This window comes from Bufo bufo, chromosome 5 (assembly GCF_905171765.1).
Source record: "Bufo bufo chromosome 5, aBufBuf1.1, whole genome shotgun sequence".
Taxonomy (NCBI): domain Eukaryota; kingdom Metazoa; phylum Chordata; class Amphibia; order Anura; family Bufonidae; genus Bufo; species Bufo bufo.
The window spans coordinates 67,791,956-67,807,797 of NC_053393.1; the positions used below are offsets into that span (position 1 = coordinate 67,791,956).

Consider the following 15,842-nt stretch of genomic DNA (forward strand, 5'->3'; position numbering starts at 1 on the left):
AATAAACTGTATCTGTATAGCGCCACCTGCTGTTTTTTCTTATTATTATTTCTTTGACCTGAGAAAGCCGTACATGGACACGTCTCCTGAGCTGTGATATGGAGAGTAAGGACACGCCACCTGAGCTGCAGCAGAAAGGACGCTCCCCTTGAGCTGCCAGCTTGATATAAATCTAGCAGAGAAGTTAATGGGGAGATCTCTGGATCCATGTGAGGTGCAGGGCTGGTTCTAGCTTTGTTAGAAAGGGATCGTCATGGACTATATGTCGTCTGATTTTCATTATTTTACATTAGTTATAGGATAACCCCTTTAAAAGTAGTAGAACCACGCCCGTCACTCACTGCAGATAATCTATAGATAATGCCTATAGCTGGCTACGATACAAAAACTAGATATTACAAGTTTTAGCATTTAGACCACGTGAGCGGATTTCCACTGGTTAGGACCACTCGGCATTAGTACCGTAGATTTCATTTAAAAAACACTTTTTCCCTTTTATCTTTTTAGATCTCTGACCAGCTGTACCCAGTCTTCCTCTGTACGCCTACACTTCCGGCTTCTTTATATCCAAGCACTGCATGCTACTGCCACATATTCAGTGCTGACCCCTCATGCAGATCTGCCCGTCTCAAAGCTCTGTTGGCTACTCACTGGTGCCCCCTATAGCACCCATTGCACATGCCCCGCCAGCCCGCACCTGAACATTCACATTCTTGACCTGCCACAGACATTACTACAACTATACAGGAACGGATGCATCCACGTGGATTCTTCCTTACAAGTTGGTGACGGGTACAATGCGAGGGCTGAATATAAAAACGCACAAACAGGAAACAATGGAGCGGCTTTTCTCGTAAATCCACGCCTCACATTTGACATGTATAAACGACAATTGCAAAGTGGCGTGTGGGAGCCCTCGGGTTCATGCTGCCTGAACCCCAACAGGATCCCTCGTGACGCGGAGCTTTTGTTTTACTCTGAAGCTCTGCGGCGCTTTAGAGAAATGGGGAGAACAGCTGGCTGCACGACGTCGGGATGGGATGGGATGCTGCCCATGCCACGCAGGAGGAGGAGTGGTGGCTGAGGCAATGAAGGTGGTTGTAGTCCTCACAGTGGCTAATCCTGAGCAGTGAAGAGAGGGAAATCGCCCTTTGTTCCCCTTGGGGCGCAGCCTGGGCTTGGAGCTCCTGCCTTGGTGGCAGCTGGGGTTCTCTGGATGGTTGCAGGGTGCAAGGCAGGAGGACGGGTGCAGGGGCTGGAGGAGGCATTGACCAGGCCCCGTCTCCCAGCAAATGCACTAAGAACTGCCAGTTTTACCACTTTCTCCAATTCACAGCCTTGCAGGATCGGATAGCACATAAATCAGCATAATAGTAAACCTGGATATAATAGCATTGACCGGTCACTGCACCCACAGTTCGGACAGCATGCACCCGATAACATGCTCGCAACCTGTAGCTGCCACTAGAGGGAGCTTACCGTGCACTGCGTTACCGCTGAGTACTGCTTTACAGTATGTAGTAAACTCCCATGATCCCTCCAGCACGTTCCTGCTTAAGGAGGTGCTGTAACAGGTTTTAGTAAGTACTTGCAGTCTCGATGTTGTAACAATTATGTAACATCTTTCCTTATAACTATATTGTGTTGCTCCTATGTTTATTGCTACTAGAAGTTTATGAATAAAAGGTGCAACAGGGTGTTACCAGTAGGTATAATAGAGGAATGGCAACATCAAATCATAGGTATAGATGCTCCAGAATTGTCGATGTGCAATACAATTATTTACTAGGGCAGACATGTCAGGAATGGCGACAGGTCCTCATTAAACCTATGCTTGTGCACTGCAATAGAAACGCATTGCTCCAACAGTTTAACAATATCTTAAGAAATTAACCAGCGCGGAATATTCGATTATAGGTTAGAAAATGAGGATATTAAAAGGGTGGAAATTCACTTAAAGTTACTCAAGGTTAATACAAGAACAACATTACACAAGTATGGACATCTCGGTGGTATTTCGTGAGGTCACGCAGAAATCGGTGAGCTAGGACACTCCCTAAAATTGCCAGATTTAGGCCCCTTTCACATGACCGTATGTCTTTTTCAGTGTTTTGCAGGCCGTTTTACCCGGATCCGTTGTTCCTTTTTTTGTTTCCGTATGGCATATACAGTAATTACATAGAAAAAAATTTAGCTGGGCATAACATTTTCAATGGATGGTTCTGCAAAAACAGATACGGAAGACATACGGCGTACATTCCGTATGTGTTCTGTGTTTTTTTTTGCGGACCCATTGACTTGAATGGAGCCACGGAACATGATTTGCGGGCAATAATAGGACATGTTCTATCTTTCAACGGAACGGAAATACAGAAACGGAATGCATTCCTTTTTTTTTCGGAACCATTGAAATGAATGGTTCCGTCTACGGAACGCGAAAAACGGCCCGCAAATGGAAAAAAACAAACAAAAAAAAAAACGGTCGTGTGAAAGAGGCCTTAGCAAGCCCCCACAAATTTTAGCTCAATTATTTTAGATTACGGAAATGGCATGGAAACAAATGAAGCAGGAAAGCACTAGCCAGCCTCTTCATATTAGTTGATGGAAGAGGTGTTTTAGCCCAAGGACTCTCCACAAAGATGTCCTCTGAGCAGTCTCAAAGGGGTGGTCTCCCCTCAGCCAATGGCATCTAGCATGTAGACAGAGTTAATACAAGGCACTTACTGATGTATCGTGATTCTCCATATTGGATTCATTTTTCCACCACATTATACACTGCTCGTTTCCAGGTGAGGCTGGGACAGGAGTTATTGTGCATGCGTGTCTATGTGCATTCCCGCGGTCCCAGCCACAAGAGAGACCGGCGCTTTTTCTTATAGTGTGCAAGCACGACCACTGATTCTGGACTACAAGGTGGTCATAACCCCTGGAAACGAGCAGTGTATAATGCGATGCCCACCATTACCAGCTTGATTGTTTTCAATTGCATTATACACTGCTCGTTCCCAGGGGTTATGACCACCCTGCAATCCAGGCACACATGCGCAGCAGCTCTCATCCACCTCGTATCTGCGTTGCAGCGGTGGCCATAACCCCTGGAAACGAGCAGCGTATAATGCAAATGGAAAAAAAAAAAAAGAATGAAGCCAGCAAAGGAGGCAATATGGACAATCACAATACATTAGTAAGTGCCTTGTAGTAACTCAGACTACATGGTAAATGCCATTTGCTGAGATGAGACACCCCCTATAACGTACGCCCCAAGATATACACAGCTGAGCTTTCCAGTTTACATGTCCAGTCTTTGGTTAAAAATCGGCACTGAAAACTGCACCAATATTGCTGGTGTGAACCCAGATTGTAATTCAGGTTCGGGGAACATACCTGGTGGTTTAGCACCATGTGTACTCCATGTGTCCGGATATCAGCTGAGAATTCACCCAGAAACTCCAAAATGTCCTCAATAGTGGCAGCGTATGGAAGCCCTCGAAGACGTATACAGTCTCTGATGTTGACCGGAGGAATGAACGGCTGAGGTAGTACAGGAATGATTGGGGGCGTCGGGAGTTGGATAAGAGGAGCAGAAGAGTATCTGTTCAGCACCTGCGGGGACACAGGATATACTTTACCAAAAAACATATACTTACTGCTAATTTGAGGACACTGAGAACTAGGGCACGATGAGCACGCCGACAGATCTGCTCCAGTATAGAAACGATTACATAAGATGGTTTTATTTTATAATCCATTAAAGAAAGGAGGACACGTCCCTGGTCCATGGCTTTAGTGTATACACCTCACATATTACCCTTGAAAACAATAGTTGGGTTTGGCTAAAGGGCGTGAAAAGTTTCACAAAGTCGTCAGTGTGACAGGTGGTTTTGCTCTGGAGGATGTTGCATTCCCACAGCTGGATGGCCCCATGGCTTTGTAGGCCATAGGACACAGAAAAGGATAAATGGAGGGGGGGGGGGGAGGAGGGCTGAGGCAGAAGCCACACGTGGGCCCTGTTAACTAAAGGGTCCCCATGGCCTTGGTCATAAGATGCCAGTATTATAAATGCCACATAGTAGACGGAGGCCCTGTTAATTCTGCATTGTTACACCTGTGATGGTATATAGTTTAGCTTGGCTGTGGGCATCAGATCAGGTGGTCAATGAATGGGACTGGCATCTTTACTATGAGGAAGCAGTCACATAAGAGCTCATGATGTTAGGATATCTAAAGGATGACCTGTACCCTCTCCAGACATGTCTATTTTAATAAAAACTTTCACTGCCCATGTAATCATTCTGGGGCATCTAATCTGTTAGGATATCCCTTTTGTGGGACTGTCCCCAAAAAAAAAAAAAAAATAATGTGCAGTTTTCAAACCACCATATGGATCTGAATACTTTTGTAATTGCATGTGATTATAAATTTAGCATAGCCAGTCAGTTATTCAATAAAATGCATCTGTACAGCGCCACCTGCTGTTTGTTTATTTTCTTATTTCTTTGTCCTGCTCACTCAGATGGCCGCACATGCTCAGTTTCATCCTATAACTGCCTCCTGAGCTGTGATAGGGAGAGCTGAGACACGCCCCCTGAGCTGCAGCATAAAAGACACGCCCCCTGAGCTGTCAGCTTGATATAAATCTAGCAGAGCAATGAATGGGGAGATCTCTGGATCCATGTGAGGTACAGGGCTGGTTCTAGCTTTGCTAGAAAGAGGTTGTCATGCACTATAAGATGTATGATTTTAGTTTTTTACTTTAATCATGGGATAACCCCTTTAAGTGCCTCTAACACAAAGTGATGTCCTCTAAGTGCCCCCTCACACAGTATGAGGTCCCCTTAAATGCCCGTCTCACAGAGAGATGCTCCCTCAAGTGGCTCCAAACAGTGTAATGCCCCCTCCCCACACACACACACGATCCCCCCCCCCCCCCATTAGTTTTGCTCCCTTTATTGGCTCCCACAGAGTTTTGCCCCCTTAAGCAGCACCCCCCAACAGAGTGATGCCCCCCTCATAGCTACACCCCATTTACAGAGTTATGCCCCTTAAGTGCCTCCAGTTTAAATATTTAGCAACCCCACATTCCCCCGACAAACAGAACAGAGCAAATATTTGCCGTTTGTGGCTCAGTGCAGCCGGTGAGATGATGTCACTTCATCGTGCCTGCCAGCGCTGACAGCTCCCTGCTTTACCACTGCAGTCACTTGTATCCGAGTCCTGAGGAGCGGGATATGCAGGGTTCCAGACAGCTGGCAACCGCGTCCTGACTTGGACCATGGTCCGCCAGCTGAGTACCCCTGCCCTATACCACCCTAATAGACTCTACACACATTATGATTTAATGCATTTGCAAGCTGTCAAGTGCTAGTGGTTACAGAGATGAAAGAGCCGACAAACCTGTTGCACCTCCGCGGCTGTGCTCCTAAACAGCTCAATATATCGCTTGCCCAGCAAGTCCTTGTGCTTCTTTAATGCGTTCTGCGCATATTCCTCACAGGCAAATAACACAAATGCGTCTCCTGTCGGCCTGCCGTCAGGGTATGTAACAAACAAAATTCCTTCTTTGCCTCCAGTTACGGGGCAATGTTGGCCAAAGAACGTCAGCACCTCCTCAGCAGTGGCAGTAAAGGGCAGCCCTCTCATGCGTACGATCACCTGGTTCTCTTTGGACAAAAAGTGAGCAACTTCATTGGATGTACCTAAAAAGAAAGATACTATATCAATGGCATATTAGAAACTGGTGGCTGTAGTCAAAATGGTTGGCCCAGCATGACAATCCCATGTCCTCGCTGAATGTTGTGGTAGTCATGCGTACGTTCTTCCACTACTTTCAAGATGAATGGAGCGGTGGACCGACATGTGCACTACAACTCCATTCAGAGAGGAGGACTATAGGGCCCCATGTTCTCAGGGAGATCTCAGCAGTCGGACCCCCTGTCATTCATTATTTGTCGCCTATCCTGTGGATAGGTGATAAATAAGTTTCATGGGTTGCTTTAAAAATGGGCGACCTTCAACACCCCCTACACCCCAGTAATGGCATCACTCTTCTTGATGGGTCATATCTGGCTCTGAAGCTCCACTAAGGGGTTATCACATTTAGACAACTTATTCCCTCTCCACAGTTACGTTTTCTTCATGGGATCACCCCTTGGAAAACAGTGGCACAGAGTGTGGGAGACCCTTTTTCTAATCTCAGCCCTTGTAAAGGTCTCCATACCTCCAGCTATTTTCAGGAAATCTTCCCCAGTTGCTTTGTACACCTAAAGTCAGAAAAAAAATTAGTCAATTTCAGTTTAATTTGTAGAGAAAAAAAAAAAAAGTTACAGGGAAAATTACATTTTGGGAAGCGTACCTCAATGTATCTGTTGCCCATGTGATGCTTGTGTCTCTGCAGTGCCAAATCTCTGTGCTCCTCACTGACAAATCTGACCAAAGCTTCACCATTTCTTCGTCCCTGGGCATTGAGACAGAGGGCAGCTCCACCCCTATACATGCATTACATAGGACAACATTGGTTATAAGAACTGAGCAAATACGTCAACCCGTATCAGCAGTGGACGAGGACATGGAACAATGAGCTCAATTTGAAGACCACGTGACATTGTCATTAAAGGTAAATAGGCAACCCTCTAAAAATCAAAGATCCAACCAGCAAACAAAATAGGTTCACAGCAAACTAAAAACAAACAAAATAAAAAAAGTTATCCCATGCAGAGATCTAATAGATCATAGTACCGTCAACTAAATTACGCCAAAAGGAATAAGAACAGAATTTAGAACCATACTAAACACAGCGACCAGAAAAAGTGGAGAAGGGGGTGGAAAACGCACACACGCCGCTGAAAAACCATCTCGTTTAGCAGAGACCAGAACCTGCCTCGTAACCTGCACTAATCTTACCTTCGGTAATGCAGGGTGTATACAAACCACCCCGTTAAGATATGGCAATTTCCCAACTGGGAAAAACAAAAAACACAAAATAACTAAATCACATACACACAGCATAAAAAAACAAGGGAAATTAGGTCAGAAAGAACAAGGGGCGGAATAAGAGGGAAGGTGGGAGGACGGGACTCACTTTGCGATATTTAAGCCCTTGAAGAATCGGGCGATATCCTGGTCTGATGACTGCCATGGTAAACCTCTGGCACGGATTATGGTGTTATCATCAATTATCTCCAGTTTGCTGCTGCAAAAGTAAATAAAAAAAGCTAAATTAAAAGGCGTCCAGAATGAAAAGGTGCAAGAAGCCAATTTTAGAACTGGCGACGGACTCCAGAGCAACTTTATCACACCTATTCACCGGATAGGCGATGGATGTATGATCGGTTGGGGTCTGACCGATGTGACCCCCGGAGGTATGGAGAATGGTGCTCAAGGCTGGTAGCGCGCACCTTGGTGCACCGTTGCATTCACTTTTATTGCACTGATGGTATGCAGTCAATATCAGGCCCGCAGCAGTGGACCAACATGTGCACTCCCACTCCATTCAAATGGGGAATTCTGGGGCCCCATTTCAAGATCAGGGTCTCAGCAGTCAGATCCCCAGTGATCACACATTTACCACCCATCCTGTGGCTAATTGATAAACCTCATCTAAGGATCCACATAAAATCCTGTTCACATGGGGCAAATGCACAATCACATTAATAAAAGGAAATTTTTTAAAATCCTATAATGATGCTGACACAGTATCGCCCCATGTGATTGACATTATAATGAAGCTATCCAAACCATCTGGTATTTGAGGTAAAATGAAAATAAAATCAGCAATAATGGTAATTACAACAGAAAAACACTGCGGACTCACCAAGTACCAGACTCAAATTTGTAGTTTACTCTTTCAGGGTCTGAAAATTTGTGATCTAAAAAAAAAAAACACAACACATAAATTAGGAGTTCAGAACACTTCAGTTCTAGCAAATGTAGCCAATTTTTTTTTTTTATATACGGTAAATTTTAGAATACATTTCTAGATCTTTTTCATTTGCCGTTGAGTATGGTATTGCCGAATATCCAAGACCTTTTAAAAGAAATGGGGTTTTCTGGTTTAAAAGCCCTATTCGCAAATACGCTATATGGGAATTCTCAGTTAATAGTCGGAGATCTCCTCTTCAGGACCCTCATCTCTTAGAGAGAGTGAAGATCTGCTATAAAGAACGTTACTTGGGCAGGAGGACCCGGCATGTCCATGCCTGTGCCGGAGCTAGAGGAAAGCTGAACACAGGCTTCTGGGTTTCCCTATAAATGACATCTTCCAGCAGTCGACATCTAGTGATCACCTTAAAGGGGTTGTATCATCTCCTACATCGGGGAGGGTGAAGTCGTTGCTCCTTTGCCACTAGAGCATTCACACTGCTAATGACTAATTTCTGATTACACGAGGGGATGCCGAAAATCTATCCGATCCATGGAAGACAAACGATCTTATGCTCTGCATGCTATTACTTGTGGCAATAATTTCTCATACCATGGAGCACTTCCAGTAAGTCTCCATACAGGACTGGCAGAGGATTTGACACCTTGCCCAAGCCCTATTCAAGGCATTGCAGAATCCTACTCCGTACTGACGAGGGGCAAGCATCCCTGAAACAGCCGTCTACAGATTGAGCATGTCAAATCCCAAGGCTTGTTGGAAAGTCAGATTTTGACTCGTAGAGGGCCACTTCAAAGAGGTGATGCTGGCGAGAAGGTCCTCTTCCTTAACGAGATACCACCATCTCTCTAGGTTTTAAGTAAAAGCGGGGCTTTACTTACAAAACATGAGATCCTCAAGATTAGGGGAGCTAAGGGTAATGTTGCTGACATACTGTAGGCTATGGTTGGTTTGCCCACTATATATAAAACTTAGAGCTTTTGATGAACAAAGATGTCTTAGTTAAAATTAAGAAGTCTCTCTCTCGTAACATGAGAACAAACCCTCTACAGACATGCCGCGGGGAAAGCAACTTCTGTCATTCAAGCTCGTTGAGGCTATAAACAAGAAGGTATTTTGGCTGACAATAATAAGGAGAGGTTCACACGCGACCTCTTTGATGCAGGATTTTCTGCCACTGGGGTTTGTAGAAAACCATGTGTGCGCTGCAGAAAACAACCCCATTCCTACACATTAGAAATTGAGAAATCCGTGGAGGTAACAGACTTACTGTAGGGTTTTGAAATCAGCGTCACAATAATGTCTCCCATTGCGTCCACCTCTGAAGCTCCATGAGGGACCTCCATGTCCTGTTGTTCCAGACCCAAGTCTGAAGAGATCGGGTTAAGGAGAACTAGGTGTCAATTACAGGAATAACTTTTTATTGTATAATCAGGTAGGTAATAAAAAGTGTTAAAATCTGGAGCAAAAGGCATGAAAATGAACATGAATGCATCCAAACAAAAGGGAAGATAACAAAGTCAGCAAACAGGCCTAGAGGTGGAACGTGAAGTCCCAATGCAAACTCCATTACAAGCCCCTGACCTATCATGCTCCATATTATTGGGGTCTTCTTATGTGGCAAAGGGAAGCTGTACTCCTTAGACACATCAGCTGAACCCCGATGTCTGGGGTTAGGGTGTTTGCGATCAGATACACCATAATATAACAATACTACAGGAGGCATAACCGTTCGGAGGCTGCCCCCAGGACTTTCAGCATCGTCTAGTCACAGAATGCAGTGGCCATAAATCTGCTGATCAGGAGAGGAGCAGCAGCAAGGAATTTTACCCACCTTTAACCCACATCACACGTACAATTAGTGAGAGCAACCTGTTAAAGGGGTTGTTCGAGTTTTTTAAAAAAACTGGGGCACAGGCAAGAGATGGTGTAAAACAACAAAGCATCTTACCCATTGAATCGCCCGCCAGTCTGCTTACAAGGCTTCAGTGTTGAGGTCATGCCTGCAACATATGGCTGTCGCGGCCAATCGTTAGTCTCAAAAATTCTACTGTTGAGTCTAGTGATTGGCTGCAGCAGCAGGGGCGTAGCTATAGGGGATGCAGAGGTAGCAGTCGCTGACGGACCCAGGAGCCTGAGGGGGCCCAACGACCCTTGTGCTGCATATGAAGACTCCAGTATTAAAGAAAGTGCATGCTGGTCAAGTTAGATCTCTGGCTGGAGGGAAGGGGTTAGGTCAAGTATTTGGCATGGGGCGGAGGTGCCGGTTCAATTTCTGCCTTAGGCAGCACAAAGGCTATGTGCTTCCCTGCCCCTGGCCACAAAGCACTGAGGGAACGGGGGCCCAATCTGAACTCTTGCACGAGGGCCCATGAACCTTTAGCTTCGCCCCTGTGTTGCAGACACTACGTCAACGCTGCAGCCCTGTAAATAAAGGCTGGCGGGTAATTCAACAATAAAGTAATGCTTCAGCAAATGTCACTTATGTAGACAAGGTTAATACAAGGAACTTACTAATGTATTGCGATTGTCCATATTGCTTCCTTTGCTGGATGGATTCATTTTTCCATCATAGTCTACACTGCTCGTTGCCATGGTTATGGCCATCCTGCAATCCAACAGTGGTGGTCGTGCTTGCACACTATAGGAAAAGGTGCCGGTCTCTCTGGTGGCCGGCATCGGGGGGAGCTCACATAGGCTGGTGCTCTTTCCTATAGCGTGCAAGCACGGCCACCGCTGCTGGATTGCAGGGTGGTCGTAACCATGGAAACGAGGAGTGTATAATGTGATGGAAAAAATGAACACAGCCAGCAAAGGAAGCAATATGGACAATCACAATACATTAGTAAGTGCCTTGTATTAACTTTCTCTGCATAACAAATGCAATTTGCTGAAGTGAGACAACCCCTTTAAGGCAGGGTCATGGCAACCTTATCATACAGCCATAACCATTTGGCCAGATGCAGTCGATTCAGGTGTCCATCCTTCTTCTGGTATTTCTGAGGACTATTATACCCCAGCGACGCTGTAGTGGTTTACACGCTTCACAGATACAGCAGATTGAGTTTGTCATTTTGTGCAAAACACACTGCATTAACATAGGACTGCAAGTAAACCGTAAACATACGAGGTAACTTTAATTCAGGCACAAATGACAAATCCAACACTGCTACATCGGCAACTAAAACTCAGCAATTATAAAACCCTAATTAAAATGTGTTGCAAGGCAGGAATGCAAGTTATGAATTTCTAATTGATATTTTTTTTAAATTATTATTTCTTTAGTGTATGTCCTGATTTATCGTTCAGTTTGCTAATCGGGAGGGGGGTGAAGCGCCCAGGACGTGCCAGGTATGTTCTCTGCATAGCTCATTAGCATGTACAGAGACCCAGCCCTTCCTATTGTTATTACCAGGTATCTTGTCGCTGCTTGTACAACATCAAATGTGGTTTTCAGGACATTTATTGTGCAATGATGCAGATAAACGAGTTATTTTTCTTCTTCATCGTCATCGGGCAGATTAACCAAGGGATAGATGTTAATCTTGGCTGTGGGAATATAGACCAAGTGCACCTTGACATGCAACAGAGTCACTAACTGCACCCTGGAATCTAGGTCTTGTCGGCGGAAGTATCACCCAAATAAAAGTACAACCCGGCCGTGCCAGTAGCTGGGTACGTTCACATGCGGCAGATTTGTTTGACATTTCGGTTCCGTTCGCCTGGATGGAGTTTTAGTGGCAAGCACATGGATTTCTGCAAGACACACTGGAATGAAAGGGACAGCAGCAACAAATCTGCTGTAGATGTGAATATAACAAGTCGATTAGTATTCGTTTAAAAAGCTTTTACATGAGACTATGGGTAGAACCAGACGCGGACAAGCAGCCAAAATCCATGCTGCAAAGTGGCCACAGCCGTAAAGAGGTTGCAAATAATATAATATAGAAGCAAAGTCCGGCCCCGGGAAATAGTAAGTGTATAAAATAAATAATAATACTAATAATAATAAACCTATTTTTATGGATTGTCCAGAAATTTCTGAACGGTTGGCAACCCTGCATACAAGCTTTCGGATGCGTATCCATCGCCACATCTGGTTTTAGCTTACTGGGGGATTAACAATCGTTACGATCATTGATCCCCCATACACTTTACATTATGTCGTCAACACATCCCCATTTACGCAGGGTGACATGCTGCTCGCCACCAATCTTTTTTTTTTATATAAAACATACAAGATCCCATCAGCCAACAAATGATTTCTGCCCTGAGCAGTGATCAGGATCAATCATTCTACAAACCCCTTTTCATCAGTATCATCCATTGTCCTTCTAAATGGGGAAATAAGACAGATGCTCCAAAGTTTGTCATTGATCCTCCCCTGCTGTAGTAAAACTGCTACTCCCAGCATCCCCTGGCAGCCTGCAGGACTTAAATAATGGTCCTTATGACCCACTGCCAGGACCAAATTGCTGCATACAGCTATGTTCACACCTGCAGCAGAGGTTCTGTTAGGAGCCTCAATCACAGATTCCATCAAAAACCCTTGATACCTTAAAGGAAACCAAATGGGCCCCATTACAGTCAACGCATCAGGCGCCATTTCTGTCCATCATTGGACGGATCCAGCACTGCGGTCATGTTCCCATCATGCATTCAGTGAGCTATGTGCTACTCAATCAATATCAGATCGTTCAACTAATAATTTTTTTTGCAATTAGATCGGAGCTCAATTTATTAGCGTATTGCCTCCCTCAGGGGTGTAGCTAAAGACGACGGAGAAGTAGCAGCCGCACACTGTCCCTGAAGCTTGAGGGCACTCAAAGGCTCCTCTATTCTATACCCCAGTATCATAAATGGGACATGGAAGGTGGGCTTAAAGACAAACGGGACACAAGTCTTTATGATCTGCCATTGCCATCACACTTTCTTAGCATAATATGTATATTGTATTTGTTCCAATTTTTGCTATTGGGCCTTCAAAGCCACAAGAATAGGTCAGAGTTGCAATCTCCTATGTAAGGAGCCTCAATAAGAAGAAGCCTTAAATGTGACACCAAAAGGAGAGAAACTACTGCTCGCATCTGCTGATGCCGTGAATATATTGGGTGGATCACAGGGATCAAATTACGCCCTTAAATAACATTTTTCTCTTCAGGGAAAGGCGGATGCAAGCTAGGCGGAGTGACTCCGCTCAACCCGCCACAAGGCATCCATAAACACACCAAACTTGTTCAACAGGCTTGACATATATAAGACCTGTCATGTTGCTTGCAGTCCCTACCCAGGTGTCACAATTGTTAACCCATTTGACAAAACTAGAGCACCGGCGGAGGAGGAAGAAGGTGTTCAGCCGCCATCACATGGACTATAACAGTGCAGGCCTCTACTAGAGTTGACAGCCAGTCTGGGCTAGTTTTATATCAAAGCATATGTACTCTGTACATCTCCTTGTCAACCACTCCCAAAAAAAATGCAATCTACCTGCTCCTATAATGTGTCATCCTACAAGACAAATATATGTATCTGCTCCACTGTTAAACTGGGATGGTTGGAGCCATGTACAATTGCCCAGTTTGCATCTCCTTTGAACCAGCCCTAGAGTAATGGTGGATTTACAGGAAACTTTTCGTGAATGAGCGTTTGTATGTTCATCGGCTCATGTAAAGGCGCTGCCAATCCTCCTATGAACGGCTTTGGGTGAAGTCATCATTCATGCAGCACATGTTACTGGGCAGCAGATCATGTGGTGTGAGGGCTCATTCCCACCAAAGTACGGGCTCCAAGCCCAGACCACAAACTGCACTGGCACTCCGTGCTGAGGATGCGGACCCATTAGCTTGAATGGGTCCGCGTTCCGCAAGATATGGCAAAAGATAGGACATGTCTTATCTTTTGTGGTGTGGAAGCACAGACCCGAAAGCCCACGGAAGCGCTTTGTAGGGTTTCAGATTTGTGACTTGGCTCCGCAAAAGATAGGACCTCCTATTATTAGCCATATCTTGCTGACTGCGAACCCATTCAAGTAAATGGGTCCACATCCATAGCATGTGGTGCCACATGACCAGTGCTCAAGTATTGCAGACCCGCCGTTTGTGGTTCGAAATACGGACCCGGAGCCCTTATGTTCTTGGGCATGAGCTCTAAAAAGCAATCTAGTGCCCAGAAACAGTAAGTCAGCCATTGCTCATCCCCCATACAGTGGAGATGAAAGCTGCCTTCACATGCAGCTCTCATCTCCACTGATGAGCAGGCAGTTATCGGGAAGGAACAAAATCTTCCCGATCATGGACTGCTCAGTCAGCACTTGAAAATGCGCCTTAAAACATTGGGTTAGATTTACTAAGCCTGTCTAATAGACAGTATAAACATGGACCAGGCGGTCTAAAGATGCATGAAATTGATCAAAAGCTCACAATGGATGACAACTTTACACCACCAAAAATTTGCTGCAAAATTTTGGCACACATTGGTGCTCCTTAAGCTTTGCCTCCTTTCTCATTAGGCCATCCCCCTTGTCAGACATGGCCCCAACGTTGTCTAGAAGCAGCAATGGTACAGTGCAAGTACACCAGGTTTTTTTTTGTCACAAATTAAAGAGGCTTTCCTGGAGTTTGATCCTGATGACCTATCCTAAGGGTAGCTGATCAGCAATCTTATCAATATGAGATTGTGGGGGTCAGACTTCCAGTACCCCTGCTGATCATCCTCTTCAGGAGCTGCCGTAGCCAGAACAAGGTAAGGCCTGAAACATTTGTCTATCTATTCCCATAAGATGGCATGACCTTGTAGATCTACCTGTCTAACCCTCCATAATACCAGGGGGAAACGACTAAACACTAGATAAACATTACCATTAGCTCTATATCCATATTACCTACCATTAGTGGCAGATTTAAAAGGGCTGTAATACTGATGAACTATACTCAGTATAGATCAAGGATGCCAAAACTGCGGCCCTTCAGCTGTTGCAAAACTACAACTCCCAGCATGCTCAGACAGCCTACAGCAGGGTATGGTAGGAGTTGTAGTTTTGCAACCGCTGGAGAGCTGCAGGTTGGCCATCTCTGGTATAGATCCTCAGTATGTGATTGCTAGGGGTCTGACTCCCGACACCTCTGCTGATCAGCTGTTTGAAGAGGCTGCGGCACTCCGGTGAGCACCATGGCTAAATGCAGTGCAGTCCATTGGATAGCGGCTGTTCTTGGTATTGCAGCTCAGCCTCACTCCCTGGAATGGGGCTGTGCAGCGCCTAGATGACCGATGAATGTGACGTCATATAGCCTATGAGGCAGTGGAGCTGACCAGGGGGCCGTGGTCTCTTCAAGCAGCTAAATTGGCAGATGTGTCGGGATTTGGACCCCTGCGATCAGGTACTAATATTCAAGTGTATAGGAACGAGCCATTGCATAGAAGTGAATGGGACGGCTTGTAATTACACTGCTCACCGCTGCCGTGTTGACGGCGAGCTGGTAAACAATGAAAAGCGTTGCCTTCTCTTCAACAAGCTGATTGGCAGGGGGGGCCAGACCAATGCAGATCTTCTATTGATGACAGGTTGTCAATATTAAAATCTCGGAAACCCCTTTAAAGGGTCCATTCACACGTCCGTAGTGTATTTGCAGATCCGCAACACACCCGGCCGGCACCCCCCCCCCCCCCCCCCCTCCCCTTATAGAGCTGCCTATTCTTGTTCGCAATTGCGGACAAGAATAGGACAGGTTCTATTTTTTTGCAGAGCTGCTGCCCGGAAGTGCGGATGCGGAGAGCACATAGTGTGCTCTCCGCATCCATTCCTGCCCCATTGAGAATGAATAGGTCCGCACCCGTTCCCGATATTGCGGAACGGATGCGGACCCATTTGCGGATGCGTGAATGGACCCTGACTGAAATTTCCTTCCAGCTGCCAGCAATAATTTGCCATGCAATGGCATTTTAGTCTAGAAGAGGAGACCTATTTCAG

The 15,842-nt window shown here is 45.5% G+C and overlaps 1 protein-coding gene across 2 annotated transcripts in view; it reads right to left on the bottom strand.

Moving 5' to 3' along the window:
- Positions 1 to 15,842, bottom strand: part of ESRP1 (epithelial splicing regulatory protein 1) — a 54,541-nt gene that overhangs the window by 13,315 nt on the left and 25,384 nt on the right. For both annotated transcript variants that reach the window (XM_040432585.1, XM_040432584.1), the window contains exons 5-11: positions 9,147 to 9,245; positions 7,811 to 7,865; positions 7,079 to 7,189; positions 6,353 to 6,485; positions 6,218 to 6,260; positions 5,395 to 5,696; positions 3,385 to 3,603 (exon numbers count right to left, since the gene is read on the bottom strand). In XM_040432585.1, coding sequence (XP_040288519.1) covers positions 3,385 to 3,603; positions 5,395 to 5,696; positions 6,218 to 6,260; positions 6,353 to 6,485; positions 7,079 to 7,189; positions 7,811 to 7,865; positions 9,147 to 9,245 — 962 coding nt within the window. The remainder of the gene's footprint in view (positions 1 to 3,384; positions 3,604 to 5,394; positions 5,697 to 6,217; positions 6,261 to 6,352; positions 6,486 to 7,078; positions 7,190 to 7,810; positions 7,866 to 9,146; positions 9,246 to 15,842) is intronic.